The sequence below is a fragment of the Gadus macrocephalus genome, chromosome 4 (genome assembly GCF_031168955.1).
Source record: "Gadus macrocephalus chromosome 4, ASM3116895v1".
In the NCBI taxonomy this organism is placed as follows: Eukaryota; Metazoa; Chordata; class Actinopteri; order Gadiformes; family Gadidae; genus Gadus; species Gadus macrocephalus.
The window spans coordinates 16,203,805-16,225,623 of NC_082385.1; the positions used below are offsets into that span (position 1 = coordinate 16,203,805).

Sequence of the window (21,819 nt, forward strand, 5' to 3'; positions counted from 1 at the left end):
CTTTTTAATTGAGTCCAAAATGAAATTATGGCCCTGAATGCTCTTCTTAAAGGGCCGACATTGCTGTAGGAAGAGGAAAGGTACCTGTAGAGGCGACAGAACTGACAGCATTGGTTCGAGATCCCTTGGAGACCCCATAGAGGTAGGCTACATAGTCAGTGCTAGGCCGCAGTCCAGTGACATCGTACGACCGGACGTCACCTGATATGTTATGTTCCCGCGGCTCCGTCAGCCAATCAGAGTCTATTATCTCCAGAACATAACCGTCAACGTGTCCTTGCGTACCATTCCACGACATTGAGAAACCTTCTGACGTTAAGTTAGACACATATAGATTGCCAACCACCGCTCGGCTCACTAAAAAGAAGAAAGCGCTGTTAGATTCACATAAGAACATTACATGGACCACTTTAGGCCTCTGATCTGAGGGGAGGGATGCCCTGTCACTGAAATGATAGCAAACTTATTTAGCTAAGAATCCTTTCAGCCTGAATGACCTACGTACTCTGGAGAGGGGCTCTATTTATCGGCCTGTGATCGACCTTGTCTTACATGTCCATGCTTACGTCTTTGCGGTAGAGACTTTTTCATATTTGAGTGTTGGGAAAGCTTTATGTTTGTGTATTTTACAGAAGAGACTTCGGAAGCTTCCGAGACAGAGGTCAGTAATTGTGTTTTTTAGTTCTTATAACTATATTCATGACAGGATTTCCAATTCTCAATATTCTGGGTAGCTCAATAAAATATTAAATATATTTTAATCTCTTTTTATAAATGAATTGCAAGTTATAAAGGAGAATCACCTCGATAAATAACATATGGACATAAAGGCCCATACCGAAAATATCACTTCTACTGGAGATTCCTAGCCTTGTGAGACTATCCAGAAATGTTGGGTTCGGTAATAAATATCAGTCTGGCCTTGCTCATCAGATGAACTACCTAAGTGACGGTCTTGCTCTCTTCACTCAAAAAATTACAACTGAGAAAAGCCTTCCTTGCAGATTTACCTTAATCTTTTTACATCTCTGCTCTGTGTTCTTCGTAAACAACTATTTTGACTTCTCCAAACAAACTAAACCTTCCTGCCCCACTTCCTGTTTGACAGGAACTTAAAATCTCCCCCCCGAGCGCTGATTGGTCCTTCATTTGAAAATTTTTGGAAGAGGGTTTCAACAGGCTCAAGCCAGACTGAGACAGAACGTAAACCTAATGGATCAGGATGGGCTCAAAAGGCTAGGGGAGTCCCCTCCAAACAGTTTGTTGCATTGCTGTATAGAGTGTGTGGTTTGAGCTTTAGTCCTTTGTTCTTCTGAATTTGTATTCACTATTATTTACGTTTGTAACCAAAGCAACTGAAAGGGATTTTCTTTCCGATAGCTGCTCAAACCAGTACGGCTAAGGCATGTCGCTCAAGGATGCTACTGTTCGCTTGTTAACATTTGGTGTCATGTCCTAACACCATAACCAATAGCTAATTATACCCTGTAAATGCCAAAAACAGTCATAGGGCTGAGGGTGAGTAGCACTGCCTACTTCTCTATACAGTCATGCACAAAAACTGTTATGGTCCCCTTAAAAGTGTTGTTCAACAGAGTGAAAGCATGGTCTAAGGAAAATAAAAGGTTTGACAAGTGAAGGTGGGATTGGATTTGTACACATAGCTGTTGACCGATGATGAGGATAAAAAGCATTGCTCCATGCCAGGCCAAATGCAGTGTTTTTTCATGCAATGCAGCAAAACAGCTCAACGTTTCAGCAGTGTCAAAGTTAGATAGGGAACATGAAATAAAGATTTTCAACCTCAGAACAGTGCTATAATGACATACATGTTGAAACATGCAGACTAACATGCAGCAGGAAATAGGTGTCTTTTTAGGCTGTAAACAACTGGTTGTATAACTGTTGTGGAAGACACAACCAAAGAAAGATGTTCATAAACTTGCTCAATCACAAACTGATGTAATCAGTTACAAGCTGGTCGGGGCAATCATTTAAAACAAGTTAATTATTCCCCGAATGACATGTTGATATCATGAACCTCAGCTTTGGGTATTTAAAAACAATAACCGAAACTAATGACACTAACTAGGTGACCTTGGGTGTCTTGAAAGGCGCCTCTAAATTAAATGTATTATTAAATGTAAATGTATTATTATTAATGAGAAGTAATTTCCCCAGGAGTCAGGAGCACTTAGTTTCGGGAGCTACCGACTAGCAGCATATTATCTCTCATGTTTCAAAGATTACACGTTGAATTAGGTTTTAATGGAAGGAAATGAGAAAAACCAAGCGAGCAGACTGTACTACAGTGTGAAAGGATCTGGAGGTGAGGTCACGCTCTGTTGTAATAACTGTAGCACCCTCAACCTGGACATCCATGTCAACACACACCCCACGATGCAAGGAGCTCCATTCAGGGAGGGGGGCTTCATGCACTCGGGGGCCACGGGGGAGCAATACAGGGGGAGGGTGGTCGTTGGAAGGCCCCTGGCTCGGCTCAGCCATGGGGGACCGGTATTGCACCCCATCACCCACCTACCATCACCCAGCCTACCCTCTCCCGGCCACAAACTCAAGCACACGGCTTGGATGGTAACGACGGGACACAAGCAAGTCAGTTAGGGGGGCAGATGTTGATGACCAAATACAGATGTTGAGGACACAATGCAGACGTTGATGACAAAATGCAGTTATGTTTTTGTTTGGCTTTGGTTTGTTTGTTTGTTTGTTTCATGCAATGCTATTTGTTGGATGGCAACGCAAAATGGGAGACGCAAATGATATTTTTTAGCATCTCTTTTTGTTTGAATGTGTAGTAGTAGTGATAGAAGTAATAGTAGTAGTAGTAGCAGCAGTAGTAGTTCACAAGAGAGCATGAACCGAAATGTAGGGATCAACGGATGGGAAGTCAGCAGGAAGTAGAAGAGATGAAGAGGAGGAATAGGAAGGCGTCGGCTCTGGAGACCCGGGTACCTGTGGTGGCCTCCGTGTACACCGGCTCCAGGAAGCGGTCCGGGAGCATGGCGTACAGGCCCACCATGTAGCCGGTGTCCGGGGCCAGGCCCGACACCAGCAGGCTGAAGGCCTCCCCGGACAGAGTGAGGTTCTGGCTCTCGGCCGGGTTCTCCAGGTTTGTTAGTTCAAGGACAAAGCCCTCAAAGTCCTGGTGCGCCGGGGGGCTCCAGGACACATTGAAGCTGTCCCATGTGGTGTCAGAGACGGTGAGGGTGAGCACCCTAGGGCTGATCTCCTCTGCAGAGATGACACGCATCCACCATGGAGGGGGTCAGAAAATACACAATGGATTATGGATACGAATCATGATCAGATCAATTGGGAAACAACGATGAAAAGAGCGAAACAATCGTAGACGCTAGGGAGATGCATGTGAACACATGAATGCCACGTTAAAATGCAGACTGGATATGTGTTCCTCCACTCTATTATTGTGCTTCAAGTACCTGTATCAACAAACATTTTCAGAGGTTGCGACCGCACGCCTTCCACCAGGCCGTACAATGTAATCTCATAACGCGTCGAGGGAGACAGGCCCTCTATCTCAGCGCCTCCCTCACTTCCTGCTACCATGGTGGTACGCGCAGGTGCCTCCTCCGATGGGGAGCTCAGCTCCACCAGAAAATGATCAAAGGTCTGGTCTGGGGCCGACCAGCTGACCCCCACGCTAGTGGAGGACATGTTGGTCAGCGTGAACGCCCCAAACGGCTCTGTGAGGGGACTCTCGGTCCCCACAACAGAAGGGGAACCAAGAGTGTGTGAGACCACTATGGTGGGGACAGGTGCTGTTTCTGAAAAAGATTGTGGTCTTGTTGAGGTTGCGGTTGTTGCTGTTGTTGTTGTTGATGCTGTTGTTGTTGTTGTTGTTGTTGTTGTTGTTGTGGTTAGGACGTCTGTGACATTCATAATTAAGCCTGGAGAGGTGGGCTCGGGTGCTATGGAGAATAAAAGTACGTTCAAGAAGTGTTAAAGAGTTTGACACATTATTATCGTCATATCGTGGAAAATAACAAAACATCAGACAACTTTGCACCGGTGACGTGGCACACAACGGTTCAATGGGTGACCCTCTAAGGTGCGTTCTGAATGTCGCTGGCCCCCGTAGACCACGCGTACATCGCCAAACGCCGGACGTTTGCGATCGAACATCTCGCAAACGCATGAATATACATTTAATGCAATTGCATTAATAACATCCGTCTGAATGTTTAACGCTCGAAGATTTCAGAAGGCCTCCAGGATTGAAGTCCTCAGATCTTCGAATGGAGGTAGAAGCCATGCACAGCCATTCCCTTTATCGACTTGTCCTTTTGAACGAATATATCAGGACTAATATATTGTTCCTTTTGAATAAGCACATTGTAAAATGTGATTATTAAAGTGAATTGCTGAATGTGATTATTTAACATGCACTGTTTAGGCATGGAGAATGCTCGATAGAAAATGTATACGTGTTCTCTTATTTGGTATGCAATAGTCGGCTCCATTGAAAACATGCAAAGATTGTTGAAGGATGCAGTTGTCTTGCTTATGATCCTTATCATGCCGTACGAACTGTTGAGCAGGTCTTCAAAACCAAAACTGCAAGACAACAAGACAAGCTTTGCATTCCCAGAAGAGGGGACTCATCACTACGTTATGGATGCGGTCTTGGGTCAACATGCGTGCCAAAGGAAACAGTATACCTGTGACGGCGATAGCCTCAAGAAGCAGGGACCCATTACTACCGGTAATCCCGTGAAGCGTGATTCGATATTCTGTGGAGGCGTTCAGGCCTCGGATTCTAGAGCGGGTGGAATCTCCGCTGAGGACGACCTCCATGACTGCCAGCGTTTGGAGCGGGCCTCTGCACTCTACCACGAGGCTGTCGTAGGCCGCCGGAGGTTTGAGCTCCCACGAGAGATCGAATCCATCGGACGTGTGCGCCGATACATTGAGGCCTGCGAGCTCGTCCGCGGGCCCCATCCCCGAGAGCTGGGAGTCGGGGGGCGTGTCTAGGTGTGCGAAGCTAATGATATTGTCGTCCAGCCCTGACTGAGGTGTGAGCTCGGGAACATCGGAGTGAGCTGAATAAAACGTGTAAGAGGCTACAGGAGAAACACAAGAGAGCACACAAGGTATAGCACACACGGAGAACACATGAGAGTGTGTCGCCATTCACTCGGTTTGGTCTGCACCTCAAAATAAAGGAATAAATATATATTATTATGTCATTAATGTGTGTCTATTAGAGCTGTACTCGTGTACAATGATTGTACTCTCTGGAATGGAAAGATTATTGTTATGTTTTCACACTTAGATGTTGGAGCAGAATAAAATATTTATTTTACGTGAGAGGCTTTAAGCTATTTCTTTTAAAGGTTAAGCGTTGTATCAGCGATGTTGGGTGACATCACTTCTGTTGGTATTTGGATGGAGATCCAAAACAAACCGGGCCAGCTCTCCCCCCCCTCCGTGTTTCGTGCCTCCAGTAAAATCTATCCTGAACGCAGCGCAAGACTCTGAAGGAGAGGAAAGTTCAGATGAATGTGATCGGCTTAGAATCGCTGATACAACCTTTAACACAGATATAAACGGCCAAATGTGGTTTAACCTGAAATCGAGGAAAACAACAACAAAATATTTCAAAATGAAAGCTCCCTCATGCCTTACGACGAGCTCTTCAATAGACCACCCACCTGTGGAGGCAGACAGGCTCACTGGGGAGCTTTTCTTGGGGCCCCGCTCCGCGGTCAGGGCCACGCTGTACAGCGTGTCCGGGTTCAGGTCATCGAGGGCAAGGCTGGTGGCCGTGGGAGGCAGCCTCACCTCCTGCGAAGGGCCGTCTCTGGAGGTGTACGCCAGCGTGTAGCCGTTGAGCTTAGCCTTGGGCTTCTTCCAGCGCAGCATCAGAGAGGTCTCCGTCGAATCCACCACCTCCAGGTCTTTGGGAGGATCCAGATCTGAGAGAGTAGGAGGGGATGTAGATCAGTAGGATTCTTGTGTTATCATTTTATAACTGTTAATCTCATTAGGGTTATTTTTTACATTTGTTTTATTTATTTGTTTATGTGTAGTTCTACTAGCTGCCTTTGGTTTGGAAAGGTCCACTTCAGAAGTCCTAGCAGCATTCTCAGTCAACGGAAAAACTAGTATCTGATTCTCGTAGTACCAAGCCAATCAACGTGTCTCTGTGCAGGACCACTGTGGCTAGTTCATTTCCATATTATCTGTTTTTACGAGGTCCCGTTTGACCGTTGAAATTTCAGAAAAAAGTTATTAAGGGATGAATATTAAGAGCTTTGGCCATAGACTTGTTTCCCGTCTGGTATGAATAAAGAACATCTTGTCTCATCCAATGTGAAATCAATCACATAATGTTTAAAATACACAACAAAGGCAACACTTAAACAGAGGCTGAAACTTCATGAACGATTGTCGTTAAAACGTCTCATCAAGTCCGCTGTAGACTATAAACCACTCATACTCTATGCTGTTGCCAAGATTGCTCTAATATCATTTCCCCATGTGTGCGTTCCCACCGCGGTCTGAGGAGGATTTTTATGATGATGGCAGTAAGTCTCTCACCAGTGGCTGCATTTGTAGTCGCAGGCAAACTCTCCCGCTCATCTTTAACAGCGGTGACTCCGATCCCGTACTCCGTACCTGGTCTTAGCCCTGTCATGCACAACACAGGAAAGGAAAAAACATGATTGAGTCAAGTACAAAGTATTCATATGTGTTTAGTATTTAGTGTATTATCCTCTTACCGGTAATGGTAGCCTTTGTGGTTTCTCCCGCGGCGCTGGGAAACAGCTCCTCACGAGGGGAACCCCCGGAGAAGGGGGTGTATTTCACTCTGTAGCCGCCCACGTCCGCCTCACTGTTGCTCCACTCCAGGCTGATGCTGTCATCTGTCTGAGACAGGGTCTTCAGGGTCCTGGGACTATCCAGATCTAGAGGGGCGCGGGAGGGAAATCCAAGGATGTCTTTGATATTCAAAAGGCAGACTTTAATGTTGTATGTTTGGGAAATTGCTGTGGTAGGTACTTTGAGACTATTACACCCCAGTGTGCAGTGTTTGTTGGGATGTAATGAATCAAATAAACGTCTGTGGTCTGGAGAGTCTAGGGGATAGTCTAGTCACGAGACCGACCGACCCTCTTCCAAGGCATTGCTTTTGGCTAGTGGCGACGACCAGATGAACATCTACAAGTAAGCATACTTAACCAAAGGGCCTAACGCCTTACTGCTCATAAGGGTGAGAAGTTAGGCCTCTCCTTGCTAGGGTGAACACATGCAGTTGCATGCATGAATTCTTATTGGCTGATAGGGCGACCCAAAACCTGCTGATTAAGCTTATATGACACAACGTCAAACAGTCCTCCACCTGGTGAAACAAAACTAAAGGGGAGTTAACTGGGGAGAGCCCTGCACCCTCAGATTTACCAATTTTAAAGGCGGGGCACAGAGGTTTGGTTCTCCTTTTGCGTCTGTATCTGTCATGGCAAACCCATGGGTCTCTTTGGGTAAAGAGCCTCTCCTGAAGGCCTTACCGGTGGTGAAGGTCCTGCTGACGGGGTCGCTGGCAACGCCCCGCCTCCTGGAGGTCAGGGAGATCTGGTACTCGGTGTCGGGCCTCAGGTCCCCCGCGATGTACTGGGTGTCCATATTGGTGAGGTCGACGCTGGTCTGGTCCGAGGGGTCGGAGGTTGGCGCGTAGGTCACCGTGATGCTGGTGACCTCGGTCACAGGCTGGGACCACGAGAACAGCGCAGAGGAGTCTGTCACGTCCTTTACCAGGACCTGCTGAGGGCCCTTGATCTCTGGAACGCACAGAGTAAGAGAGGCAACATCAATGACGGAGGGGTGTTTTGGAACCCTGTTCATACTTAAAGCTAAGGCAGGCAATTAGGACAAACTAGCCAGGGTTGGCCCGATCTTGATAGTATAGAAACACAAAAATCCCTCCCCTCCCTCAGACCTCCCTCCAAAACCGCTGCCCCACAACTTTGGACCAGCTCGCTAGCTTTATCTGTAGGTCCGCCAAGCCTTGGGCAGGACTGCTGCCGTGCACACTGAGAGCAGAGGCAGAGGGGGTGCCCATAGCCTGGCCATCCAGTCATTGAATGTGGGCCGAATGAAATGATTGGACAGGCTTATCAGGCCTGGACACCAGATTATCTCTCTTCATCAGAGCATTGATTCATTCATTTCTATCTGGACATTATTACATTAATGCATGCTTCATTTTTGTTTTGAGATGAGAAATCCCCCAGCTTTGATTGAGGGATACGGTTAAACCTCCACTGCTGCCACCACCCCTACGTATACAAACCCCCCAAAAAAAGTCCCGGGCATAACTCTCCCCCTGTTGTGTTATATTTCTGCTGGGCCGCGCTGCGTCTCAGCCTGTGTAAATAGATGACCTCAGACGATGGAACGGAGAGGAGTGGAGGGGGTCGGTGGCGCGGGGCTCGGTAAATCCAAATGTGTTTTCCATGCAGCCTGGCATTCCACCGCTGCTGTGCGTATAAACTGAAGCGATGCACTGCGAGGCACGCAGCGACACAGTCGAGGTGGAAGATTTAACAAGCGCTTGGACAGACTCTATAAATGAGTTCTAATAAGGCTACCTGTGGAGATTATACGTGTTCACGCCCAGAATAAAACGCTTTATTTTTTTACTCCAATTAGCTGCATTAATGACAACCCCGGGTGCTCAGACTTGGGGATCATAACACACAGGCCAGAACCAAATTGCCTACAGAGAATAGAAGCTCAGAGTAGAGCTGCTGCTCCTCTGCTTAGAAGGGAGTCAGTTGAGGTGGTTTATCTGGTAAAGATGCCCACTGGGCGCCTCCCTAGGGAGGTGTTCCAGGCACGTCCAGTGGGAAGGAGACCTCGGGGAAGACTCAGGACTAAGTGGAGAGATTATATCTCAACACTGGCCTGGGAACGCCTCGGGATCCCCCCGTCATAGGTGGGAAATGTTGCCCAGGAAAGGGAAGATAGAGAAGGACCCCCTGCTAGAGCTGCTGCCCCCGCGGCCCGATCCCGAATGAAGATGAGGATGAGGAGGGGGAATAGCATGTTTCCTTGATCTCTGATGATGATTATCATGTTATTGTACCTTTAGGAAGTAAAACTAGTCTTAAATGTATAAATATAAATATATTATATTATAATCTAATTAAATACATTACATAAAGTGTCTATAGTAGTTTAATTATTTAAAAGCAGTAAGAGAAATTCCTTGGAAACAGTTTAAACACAAACAAAAGCCTGTTTACCACCGTGAAGGGATAATGGTGCTGAGATGACGCAGAAGAACGGCCGCCCTTTCATTTCAACCGCCCGACCCACCCAGGGTGCATGCACGGAGGCATAATGAGGACTCACTGGTGCTGAAGGTCCTGGTGGTCTGAGGGCCCTTCGTGTTGTTCTTGATGGCTCGGAGAGAGACCTCGTACTCCTGTCCAGGACCAAGCCCTGATTGCTCGAAGTTGTTTTGTGTTGACGGCAGGATATTCACAATCTTTCCATTCTCTTCTTTCTGTAAAGATCCACAGCTTTTTAGAGTTGCTGATTGTCAATAAACGTATATAGTGAGGTCTTGAGTCAAGAGTCTTTCAAAAACAAATTTTCAGCACCAATCCCGACCGTCCAAGATAAACTCTTGATAAAGCACTTGATAAATACCACACATTATTCTTACATACACCTTTTTTTGGAGAATGGGGAAGTAAATTATTGACTCAAGTATCCCGGTGGTTTGTGCAGGGGCGATTCCCTGTTGTCCAACACCTACCGTGTTGTGGATATTGACCGACGTGTTGGTAAATATATTGACCTAACATGTTTTGATATATAGACCTACTGTGTTGTGATATATAGACCTAAAGTATTGGTCATTATATAGACCTACCGTGTTGTGATGTATAGACCTACCGTGTTGTGGATGTAGACTACCATGTTGGGATATATAGACCTACCGTGGTGTGGATGCAGACCTACCGTGTTTTGGATTCAGACCTACCATGTTGTGATAGATAGACCTACCATGTTGTGATATATATACCCACAGTGTTGTGAGATAGACCTACTGTGTTGTGAGGTATGGACCTACCGTGCTGTGGATGCAGACCTACCATGTTGCGGATGTTGAGCTCCCATCCATCAAAGGTGATCTCCAGCGGGTCCCACTCCACCTTCACGGAAGACTCCCTCACCGACTTGAACCTCAATCCCTCCGGCTGGGGAAGACCTGACAGGTAAAGGCGTGACATCGCATGAAAATAACACACACACACATACATGACGTCATAAAAGTCTCCATACAATATACTTTATCATTCTATGATCTAATCATCTCATCTATTCTACTCCACTCTTCTCTGGTCTAATTTTATCTAAAATAAATAATAAACTAATCTAATCCATTATATTTATATATATTTGTTTGTTATACATTTGATCAAATCAAATATACATAGAGACTCAGAATAACGCAGAATAATTGAATCTGATGATATTTCAATGGCCCTTTGGTCCAATATATTAATATATATTAGTGTGTCATACATTTGATTATGTTAGTATTTAAAGCCGACGACTATAGGAGTACTACTTGTACTACAATTGTACGCTATAGGTCCGTGGGTCAGTAGTTGAGAGGTGACCTACTGGTGGCCACCCGGGCGCTCACAGGCACGCTCTTCATGTTGTTGAGGACGGCGTAAACGTTGATCAGGTACTCCACCCCGGGCTCCAGCCCCTCTACCCGAGCGGTGCTGTCGTCCCCGGGCACGCTGAACTTCTGGCGCAGGCCGCCTGGGCCCGTGGGCACGTAGGTGACCATGTACTGTGTCACCAGCTTCTCGTTGCTCCAGGACAGGTCCACCGTGTGGGGGGTCACGTCGCTCACCAAGAGGTCCGTCGGCGGGGAAACTAGAGAGCAGAGATAACGAAGAGGCATACAAAGGTAACCCTCTGATCTTCCGGGCACAATAAACATACTTACGAAAACAAACAATATATATATAGCCTACATATAAATATATATATATATATATATATATATATATTATATATATATGGTACAATTGTACTAAATAACTGCCTGTTTACAATTCTTAAATATGTGGTGTTCCGTAAGTTTCATATTCAACCCACAATAAAACTCCCTCAAGTTCAATTGGTTATTAATTGCTTATTAAATACATTTGGTATGAACGATAATGTATAATTCCATTTGATAATGTAATTTAACTTCAATTGGATTTAAAATTAATCAATTAATCGTGAGTTAACTCCCCGATACTTTGCGATTAATTGCGATCATTTATTTTAATCATTTGACAGCCCTAGAATATATCTTATATTTTATTCAACATATTGCAACATCAATTCTTCTAGTCTGCATTTCATAAATCCATCCGTCAATCAGAAGACCTCAGCCTGAGAGCTCACCTTGCTTGCAGTCCGCTCCGATGTAGCCCTCTTCACACTGGCACCGGCCCTCCACGCACCGGCCCGTGTCCCGGCAGTCCCCGGGGCAGCTCAGCTCCCCGCAGCCGGGCCCCTGGTAGCCCGCGTCGCACGAGCACCTGCCGTCCAGGCACCGCCCGCGGCCTCCGCAGTTGTCAGGACACGTGACCACGGAGCAGTCGTCCCCGGAGAAGCCCTCCTGGCAGACGCACGCCCCGTCCAGGCAGAAGCCCCGCGCCAGGCAGGCGTTGGGGCACGCCTTCTGCCCGCAGTCCTCGCCGGCGAAGCCCTCGTCGCACACGCAGCGCCCGGCCACGCAGCGCCCGCGGCCGTAGCAGTCGTTGGGGCAGCTCAGCGCGCCGCAGTCCCCGCCCACGTACCCTGGGTCGCACACGCAGTGGCCCGCCACGCACTCCCCGCGCCCGTAGCAGTTCCCCGGGCACGTCCGCACGCCGCAGTCCTCGCCGGCGAACCCTTGGTCGCACACGCACTGGCCGTTGACGCAGCGGCCGCGGTGCCGGCACGCGTCGGGGCAGGACAGCTCCGAGCAGTCGTCGCCTTGGAATCCGGCGTCGCAGCTGCACTTCCCGTCGACGCAGCGGCCGCGGCGGTTGCAGTCGTTGGGGCACGCCGCCTCGCCGCAGGCCTCGCCGCGGAACCCGGCGTCGCAGATGCACACGCCGTTGAAGCAGGTGCCGCGCCCGCCGCAGTCGCCGGGGCAGGTGAGCGCCGAGCAGTCCTCGCCGCCGTAGCCTGCGCCGCACACGCACCGGCCGTCCGCGCCGCAGAAGCCGTTGCCGTGGCAGCCCTGGGGGCAGAGGCGCTGGCCGCACTCGGCGCCGGCGTAGCCCTCGTCGCAGTAGCAGGTGCCGTTGACGCAGCGGCCGCGGTCGTAGCAGTCGCTGGGGCAGGTGTGCTCCGAGCAGTCCAGGCCGCCCCAGGGCTCCTCGCACACGCAGTCCCCGTCCTCACAGCGGCCCCGCCCCAGGCAGCTGTTCAGACAGACGGTCTGGGAGCAGTCGTCGCCCTGGAAGCCCGGGTTGCAGACGCAGCGCCCGTCCACACACGCGCCGCTCTCGCCGCAGTCCCGAGGGCAGGCCTGCCGCCGGCAGTCGTCCCCGGAGAAGCCCGGGAAGCAGTGGCAGCGGCCGTCCAGGCAGCGGCCCTGGCCGTGGCAGGCGTTGGGGCAGGAGGCCTCGCTGCAGTTGGCTCCGGACCAGCCCGGCTCGCACACGCAGCCGCAGCTCTCCGTGCTGTAGTTACCGTGGCCGCCGCAGTATGGCTTGGTGCCCACCTCGCCTGCACAGGCAAACAACACCAGAGGAAACCTTAGGAAGCATTTGGTTTGGCCTGGGATCATCTCACGCATCTAACACTCAGATCTGGCTGAACGGGTTCTTTCACTTCCTTTCATTTCATATTTGTACCGACCAATCATGTTGCTGGAAGCGGCGATCTGTTATTGGCGAAAACAAAAACAAAAACAAACTAGAAAGGTTTCTGTAAAGGTTTCAAATCAACACTGTGTAGATTGGCCACTGTAGACATGCCACTGACATTAAAGTCCCATACTGAAAGCTACATCCAGTCAAATTCATTTTCTTATTTAGAATATCTCTGTAACTTAACAGGATGCAAGGCGTAACTCCGCCGCTTTCAGTTTTTGGTTTCCTGCCCAGGCTCTGTGCCGTCTTCTCACAGAAGTTATGCCGTAACACAGTAGGAATGCTGGATCAGAAGTTCTGCTGTAACACAGTAGGACTGCTGGATCAGACGTTCTGCTATAACACAGTCGGACTGCTGGATAAGAAGCTCTGATATAACGTAGTAGGACTGCTGGACAAGTAGTCCTGCTATAACCTAGTAAATAGGTCTGAGATTAAGTTTTAGATGATCATCACCTACCCAACTCTGTTTGGAGTAGTATCTTGTTTATAAAACAACATTGTAAAATGTCGCTGCACTCATCTAAAGCGCCAGCTACATGTCCATCACAATACAATCCATTAAGAAGGACACACAGCATAACCACATGGCCAGTAAATGAATGCCGTTGAAGAGCTACAAGCGAAACTCTAACCCAGAAACCAGGGACTGCCTCAGGACACTAACCTACTTCGGTCCACAAGACGCAACCATCATCTATCACGGTCACTTATTCATCAAATTCATTCATTCGTTCATTCATGAGTGCATCCATTCACTTGGGTGGTTGCATGAAGGCCATACCAAGTAACAAGGCTTCCCACCGTAACAAACTCTTATAAAATGTTTTACAGTAAATGATTACAAATGGCTCGTAATGCCTGTTGGACCAATAAACCAAAAAACAACTAGAAGAGAAAGTGTGAAGGCACATGAGGCCACACACACTGACAGAAATGTTCCCCTACAGATGAGGGCAATTTACTAAAAGTCTGGGAGACAAAATGGGCCTTAAACATCTTAAGAGTTAAAATCCATCCATTAAACGTGATGTCACTGACTAAGTATCCAAATGAAACTGAACCTATATCATTCAAGTAAACCTCATTGGAATCACTCATACGTCAACCAATATTTCATTAAATTAAACTTCTCCTCCAAATTAAGGATTTATTTGTATTCAGAAACATATTGTTTAAGCCGATTGACCGTGCATAACAAACCAACAGGCGCGGTGCGTACCTGTGACCTGCGCGGTGCAGCAGCCCGCATCGCCGCCGCCACACTGGTGTCGCAGCGTGGACACCTCCGCCTCCAGCATCTCCAGACGGCTCAGCAGCGCCTTCAGCTCCGGGAGTCCGCCCGCATCGGCGTCGGCGCAGCCGCACGCCTGCCGTGGCACGTTGATGCGGTGGGTGAATACGATCTGGTTCTCCTGGTCCAGAGTGTGCTCGGTGGTGCTCAGCCCGGCGGAGGCGGGGCCGTCTGCCGACTCCAGGGGTTCCAGCTCGGAGCTGCCCGGGGAGTCCAGGTCCACAGAGCACACGGAGCTGGCGGGCACGTTGATGTTGTACACGTGGTTGAAGACCACGGGCTGACCCGAGTTAGGGAGGGTGAGGTTGTCGCGCACGGTGGGCGCCAGGGACTCCCGCCGATGCCTGATGGTCCGCTGGACCAGCCCGGCGCCGGCCATGCTCAGCAGAGCGGTCAGGAGGGGGACGCTGAGGCCCAGGCTGTTTGGACCCATGCTGGAAGAAGTCACTGGGAAGGGGTAGTTGGAAGACTACGAACCGGTCCTGGTTAATGTAGGAGGACCTTTGAATCAAACAGAAAAGACATCATCGATCAAACTACCGATATGGTTGGCCTACATATAGTAGCCGATAGAAATGTTGTCCTTTGTACCGATAAGCAATACAATGTAACTCTGAACTCTGTTTGACAGACAGCTAAATTCAAGTACAGATATTTTAATGGTGATAATAGCCTCAATAGACAAGTTTAAACCAAATTGAATAAAGTGTATTACTTATGCATAATGTATAATAGTTAATGGTGAATGTCATCAGATGTCCACAAAGGGCCGTATCGGACTCCTATTTTCCAAGAACATACCATGCTGTCACTCTGCTATTCTTCATATGTCCTAGACATGCTTTATAGGATCTGCTTTTCATTAGGTTCTCTACGGGACATACTGACACCATTCTAAATCATAGCACAGCATGGAGATAGAATGTAAGCACTAAGACCCCGACTCAGAGCGCTTACGACTGCATTCATAGTCATGTGAGCACTCTGAGAGGAAAGCACGAGACAAGAGCAAAACGTAAAAGAAAATGGCAAAGATACAAAATGAATGTCAGAGTTAAAGTGAGTGTGCATCACATATTGCTGTGTTTCTTTTGTGATGTGGTGAATTCCTGTATTAACGCTTTATTGTCTCCTGAGTGGTCGTTCCCCCAGACTCAGATTACCTCATAACCCAGAGACTGGAACTCTATCATTTGTGGTAGAAACGCAAGGATGAATCAGAACCTTTTCCTCAGCGTGGGAGAGCAGGAAAAATAAGGGAACTTTTGAATATCCCCTGAATGGACTTAGCAGCATGGCTCCTCAGTAATCCCTACAATAGAAATGCCTAGCTGTAGGGTCGTAATATTCGTATTGAACAGCGTCCAACCTTCTATGGGTATGATAATGACCTATTCTTCTCCTTCCAGTCCTGTCCCTCACTACCATTGGCCACTGATTACAAAGATCTCCAGGGTCAAAGCCATTAAGCCACAACAACTTAGTTGCCTTCCTTTTTCTAAAGTCCAAGGGCCGGACCAGTTCTACATCTTGTCCTGCTCTATGGAAGCGAAATGATAAAGCGGAGCTCATGTTTCACGGGTTTGTCCCATATGATGTGCGCTATAGAAGGCCAAGGTTGGAGATGTAAGAAACTGAGGGAAACAAAACCTTCCAATGTGTTTAGGGTGTTCCTATAGATCAGAAGCCTTTTTGCAACTAAAGAAGGATAATTTATAGTCTTGAGGTTTGCCCAACAGGGAGGACCAAAAAATTAGGACAAAATCCAAGAATATTAGTTATATTTGTCTTGTTATATTGTCTTTGACATTTACAGACGTTACACCAGCGTACTCAAATACGATCCGGTGGCTGCTGCTCTCCCGTCTGAAGCATGTATTGGGGAGGTGAACCCGGGGTTGACCGAGGACATCGCCATGGGACTTGAAGAGACAATTTGGACAGGGGATCGAAATACACAAAATGGGATCCTTAATTTATAATCCAGAATTGCCTGAACTGTATTATTTTCCCTCATAGCTGGCAGGGAAGAGGGAACTTTCCCACCTGGAAAAGACTAACTGGGAATGTTGGCCATGGACGAAAGACATCTGTTTAGTTGAGTAGCAGAAGGAGAAAGAGGTGGGCGTGATGTGTCCAGACCAGGCCGGCATTATGCTCTCTAACACTAGAACAAATGAATGGTGGAGCTTTGCATACTCTACTTGGCCATCACCATTGGACCTTGGGTAATTTCTGCTGACACAGATACATTCCCACCGTTCAAGTGAATTAAGTGTGAAGATATTCCAACAGTGGAATTGCTGCACTTCCTAGCAGAGTAATAAAGTTTGTAAGTAAGATTGCGTCCAAACACCCATAATGTAAGATTCCGATTTATCGTAAAGTTCCAACAAATTAGTTTTGCTCAAATGCTGATTCTATAAAATTACTTCAATACAGTGATGTAGACACGATTTTTTTTTCAATTTAGGTATTTCTTTTCATATATTTGAGCCCAAAAATGTAATTGTTTACTTCTGTTATACAGACTTATTATGTAGTTATGACACATACCTGCGCTTGTGTTAAACGGACAAGTATTTTGTGCAATTACATTGCTCTATTGTCAACTATGCCGCCATCTTCCATGTTTGTACCCTCGCCAGCGTGACATCGCTCCGACTCTTTGGTAAGTCCTGCCCCGACGAAGCCTAGGAACTAGCCAAATCTTTCAAGCTCATGTTTCATTTACTCTGCAAATTAGTTCTGCTGAGGTCTACCCTCCCTTACAAAAATATTTTTGCCTGGTATGAGATAGACCGACCAATCACAGCCGTTTATCCAATAAGAGGCGAGATAAACACGATAACGGGGCAGAGAAGCACTGAAGAGGGACAACAAAAGATGGCTGCTGCTGATGTAGAACGGTCTGTTGATTCCGCTATCAGGGCAAAATTAAACAACTGGATGGTATGTTTTCACTAAAAGAAGAACAAACGACTGAACTTAAAGCTTTTGGTGAGAAGGAAGATCAAAAAAAAAAACGGCGGTCAGAGCCCATCATCCGTCTCGTTGTTACGATTGGTTGAGGAATTTTGGTCTGCGCCCGCGGGTAGAGGCCCTTGGAAATTGAAAACTATTGAAGAGGTTCCAGATTATGGCAGTTTTTCAATACATTTGTATGGGGATGTCAGACTACATAGCTGGTTCAGACTACACAATTTGAGCCCGATTCTGCCCCGATTCGTTCGTCGCAGACAAATTTGCGAGCCGCACACGATTTTGAAAGGTCGGCGATGAGACGAGGTGTTGTAATGTGACATGCTTGCGATCTGCAATGTTTTCGTCTGCGACGTACGAAAACCCCACGACCAAAAGTTTGGCATGTCAGAATTTTTTGGGGAATCCCATGACGTATCCATTGTTGACATGAGGGAGCCCCGCCCCCAGTTGCATGAGGGAACCCCACGAACAGCTGGAGCTTACGTGCAGTGTTTACCAACTGACTTCACTGCACTATGCTGAGTACACAGTAACTACTACAAAAAATAATAGCAAGAAGAAGAATGCTAATAAAGAAAACAAGAGAAAATGGAACAACATAATGGAGAAAACTTTGGTTGAAATGTGGCAGCAACGTCCCCTGTATTTTCGACGTGTCCACAAAGGAGTTCCATGATAGGGTGAAAGGATACAGCCTGGCGAGAAATAGCCGACGGCCTTGACCCACCCGGTAAGTTTGGAGCCAACAGCTGTTGACGTGCTAATAGCTATCATAACTAGCTAGCTAGCTATCATATCACAAACCTCAAACCGCCAGCATAATGTCTAGTGCTAGGTACTCGGGATCCATTGTTGACGCTCTGTTGCTAGGCTAAGTTGTTGCTGCAGGTACTTTGTACAGCTCATGTCCCGCGCAATGCAACTACTGTGAGGAGTTGATGCATTGAGCAGATATAAAAACTACTGGAACCTTTATGACAAAAATGTAAAAAATATTTATGTCAATCCTAAACCTTAGATTTTCTAAATATCTTGCAAACGTGAATGATACAAAGTACAGAGCATCACACCCTCGAATCTTGTAGTCTGGCCAGTCTTCCGACGAGACAAGGCCCGATTTCCTGGCTCTGTGATCATATAGTGTGACATGTGAATCGTGTAATCTGAGCCAGCCATAATGAAAGATGTTCAAAAAATGTCATCTGACTTCTCGGCTTAGGACTTTAATGCCCCTTTTCCACCGACAGTACCCGCTCAACTCGCCTCGACTTAGCCCACCTTTCCTTGGGTTTCGATCAACGTGCATCAGCGCGCAAGAACATGCCGTGGACCGTGACAGGTGGAGACGCTCCTGTGTGTAGCCCTGTCTGTTTCTGTTTCACATGGATAAGTACGTCCCTACAGTTTTGCGCATGTCAGCTATGACGACCCGCCCCTACTAAAGAGGTACTTTATTCTAGATGGAAACACAACGTGCCTGGAACCAAACCAACTCATGCCACGCTAAGTCGTGGCGAGTAGCGTGGCTGGTACTGTCAATGGAAAAGAGGCATAAGTGACCTTCGTGCCTGTAAAGTGACTTCGACTTAGCGGTCTTTCGGAAAATAATTTCTGTCCCAGTCAGCTATTTTTTCATGCAATTTAAAGCAGTGCTTTCACAAGCTTTACACACAATAACACAAACACACAGATAACTAGTAACTGGTATATTCTGTGAAGCAATATATACAACCTATATTTCATGTGAACAATACAACTGCTGAAATGTCTGCCGTGCCTCTTCTACAACTGTGTCTGGGCCTCTCATCGGTCTGTCTGAGACTCCCGCCTCACAGCCGGACAGGGACAATCAATCATCAACTCATCGGTCCGGTCTCAGTTTTCTCTCTGTCTCCATCCTGGTGCATTTTTTTGCTATCAATGGCAAAGGAAAGAGGGCAGCTCTTAACGCACCTGGACCAGCTGGAAGCAATCAGGAGCAGCGGAGAAAGAATCCATACGGCGAGGCTCCTGGTGGGAACAGTTACCGGATAGAATAGAACGGGCAACAGCTCATTGAGAGCTTTAACGTTTTCCTCATGTTTTACGTCAGGAACGAAAATGAGGTCTCCCGCTACGAATAATTAAGAGAGAGTCAGACGGTAGACGCTACAAAACTGTTGTAGAAATCATTTATTCACAACGCATTGCAAGTAGTTTCTATAGATCACCCTATACATTCTTTACGAAAGTAACAATCAATGGAATGGAATATATGGCCGGTAAACCCCTATGGGACTGTAACTACCCCCCCCCCCCCCCCCTTACCCTAACCCTAACCCTTACTCCCCCCGTCCCCCAGGGCACAGACAGAAAAGAGGCCGACCCTTATTCTCAACAAAACCCATAATGTTAAGAACAGATACAAGATAACATATAACAACATCCCCGTAGTGACGGTGCAGTGCAAAGAAAGTAACAATGATGCAAAGTGAAACCTACATTATTTATGACGATTATGAATTATATGAGGTCAAGTTTGCAATTTCCTTTGCCATGTATGGGGTCATCTTGTGAACAGATTCGGGAATGCTATGAGTGATGTATTATTCATATGAGTATCTATCGCAATTTGTGAACCTACCAAAAGAAAGATCAAATGAAGGATTGAATCACCTTCAACTGAACCAACATTTCCATAATTTATTAAAATGTTCTAATGGAAAAGTCAACTTGATTGCATTGGCCATAGTAAAACTATAATTCGCTGGACAGCCAATCTAAGAAGACACCTGGATAATCATGCAAGTCCAGACTTTACTTAACACTTTCACATACCCACACACACACACACGCACGTACGTACAAAGGCGCGCGCACACACACACACACACACACACACACACACACACACACACACACACACACACACACACACACACACACACACACACACACACACACACACACACACACACACACACACACACACACACAGCAGTACACTGGCAGGATCCAGCACACACAGAGAGACATGAAAACACACACACAGACACATCCACACCCATGAAAACATACTTACACCCATGAATACACACACACACACACACACACACACACACACACACACACACACACACACACACACACACACACACACACACACACACACACACACACACACACACACACACTAGCACAAAAAGTGCCAAGACACTAAAGGTGCCAAGATCCGACAAACCACACCATCTTTTGCTCCAGCACACACACGGAGGCAATAGAATACACACACACATACATAATGCATGCAGAGAAACCCACACGCATACACTACCATGTAGAACCACACACACACACACACACACGCACACACCAAAATGCACGCATACACACAGAACCACAAACGCATGCACACAAAATAAAACTGACTTTTTTTTGATTCACTTTGATACATTTGGAAAATCCCTTTTGGCAGGGCGCTCTGTGGCGGCATATTCTCTCAGGCAGCCGAGCAAGGCAGTGAATAGCTCCTCCATATGCCGGGTCCCCCAGTAGTCAGTCATCGCATCGAGCCCGTTTCCCCCGACGGGCTGTGATTCATTCCTCCCAGCAGCCAGGAGTCACTTCATACATCCGTCCAGTACTCTCAGAAAGTCGTCGCCCTGCAGACCAATCAACTGGCTGCAGTGGAGTGGCCGCAAGCATTGTACAACAGCGAGTGTTGATAAAAGCTACGCTAATTAAATATTCAGAATAAAGATGTTTTGATGTTGTGAATTTTTGCTTCGATGAATAGTGAATGTAAAACATGCATCCCTAAAGTGAATGATTACATAACAATCACGACCCTGCGTAGAAGTCCATGGATTCATTCAAATGAGCTTAAGGTCCTTTTGCTTTCCTGCACCTCTGAACAACATCTTCCACATCACAACCTGCCCTGTGACTTACCTGCTGCTGCGTCAATCTACCGGGCTTCACAAGTCTCCACAGGTGAGGTGGCGCTCTTTCTGCGAGTCCCCCCCTCAGCCAACTGCATGGGTTCTGAGTTATAACTATGATATCTGGTGTCACCGCTTCATGGAGGAGAAAAATAAAATATTCTCTGTTTCCTTTCCTTTCCTCCTCTATTTTTCTTTGTCTCCTCTCGTCAGCGTTGGCTCCTGGAGACCCTTCTCCCTGGCACTGTGCAGAGAGCCTGGCAGCCAACGAGAGCGAGGGACAGAGAGAGAGAGAGAGTGTGAGAGAGAGGGAGAGAGGGAGAGCAAAAAGGCAGGCTGTGAGGAGGGGAAAATGTCTTTTTAAAGTGTGAGGAGTCCAGTGCAGCTCGGACCCCCAGATGCAGACTCAACCCTTAAATAGCCGACGCTCCATATCCCCCCCCCCCCCCCATCCTGTCCTCCTCTCCCTCTCTCCCCCACTCCATCCTCCTCTCCCTCTCTCCCACCCCCCCCCTTCTCTCTCTTACTCCCCCATCCTCCCCTCCCTCTCTTCTCTCTCTCTCCCCCTACCCCTCCTCTTCTCCTTCTCTCCCCCACCCCCTCCTCCTCTCCCGCTCTCCCACCCCCTCCTTCTCTCTCTCTCCCCCTACCCCTCCTCTTCTCCTTCTCTCCCCCACCCCCTCCTCCT

General features: G+C 47.5%; 1 protein-coding gene across 7 annotated transcripts in view; it reads right to left on the reverse strand.

The window, feature by feature from the left end:
- The window catches only part of LOC132456219 (tenascin-like), a 41,161-nt gene that overhangs the window by 9,311 nt on the left and 10,031 nt on the right, over positions 1-21,819 (reverse strand). Inside the window, exons 1-14 of one of the 7 annotated variants that reach the window (XM_060050527.1) lie at positions 21,142-21,535; positions 14,155-14,727; positions 11,470-12,786; positions 10,684-10,947; positions 10,149-10,264; positions 9,400-9,553; positions 7,554-7,823; positions 6,768-6,953; positions 6,586-6,675; positions 5,697-5,960; positions 4,704-5,105; positions 3,465-3,953; positions 2,977-3,255; positions 85-357 (exon numbers count right to left, since the gene is read on the reverse strand). In XM_060050527.1, coding sequence (XP_059906510.1) covers positions 85-357; positions 2,977-3,255; positions 3,465-3,953; positions 4,704-5,105; positions 5,697-5,960; positions 6,586-6,675; positions 6,768-6,953; positions 7,554-7,823; positions 9,400-9,553; positions 10,149-10,264; positions 10,684-10,947; positions 11,470-12,786; positions 14,155-14,659 — 4,609 coding nt within the window. In that variant the 5' untranslated portion in view covers positions 14,660-14,727; positions 21,142-21,535. Of the gene's footprint in view, positions 1-84; positions 358-2,976; positions 3,256-3,464; positions 3,954-4,703; positions 5,106-5,696; positions 5,961-6,585; positions 6,676-6,767; positions 6,954-7,553; positions 7,824-9,399; positions 9,554-10,148; positions 10,265-10,683; positions 10,948-11,469; positions 12,787-14,154; positions 14,728-21,141; positions 21,536-21,819 lie in introns of those variants that run through there. The other 6 variants (XM_060050525.1, XM_060050526.1, XM_060050529.1 and 3 more) reach the window with 6 other exon arrangements.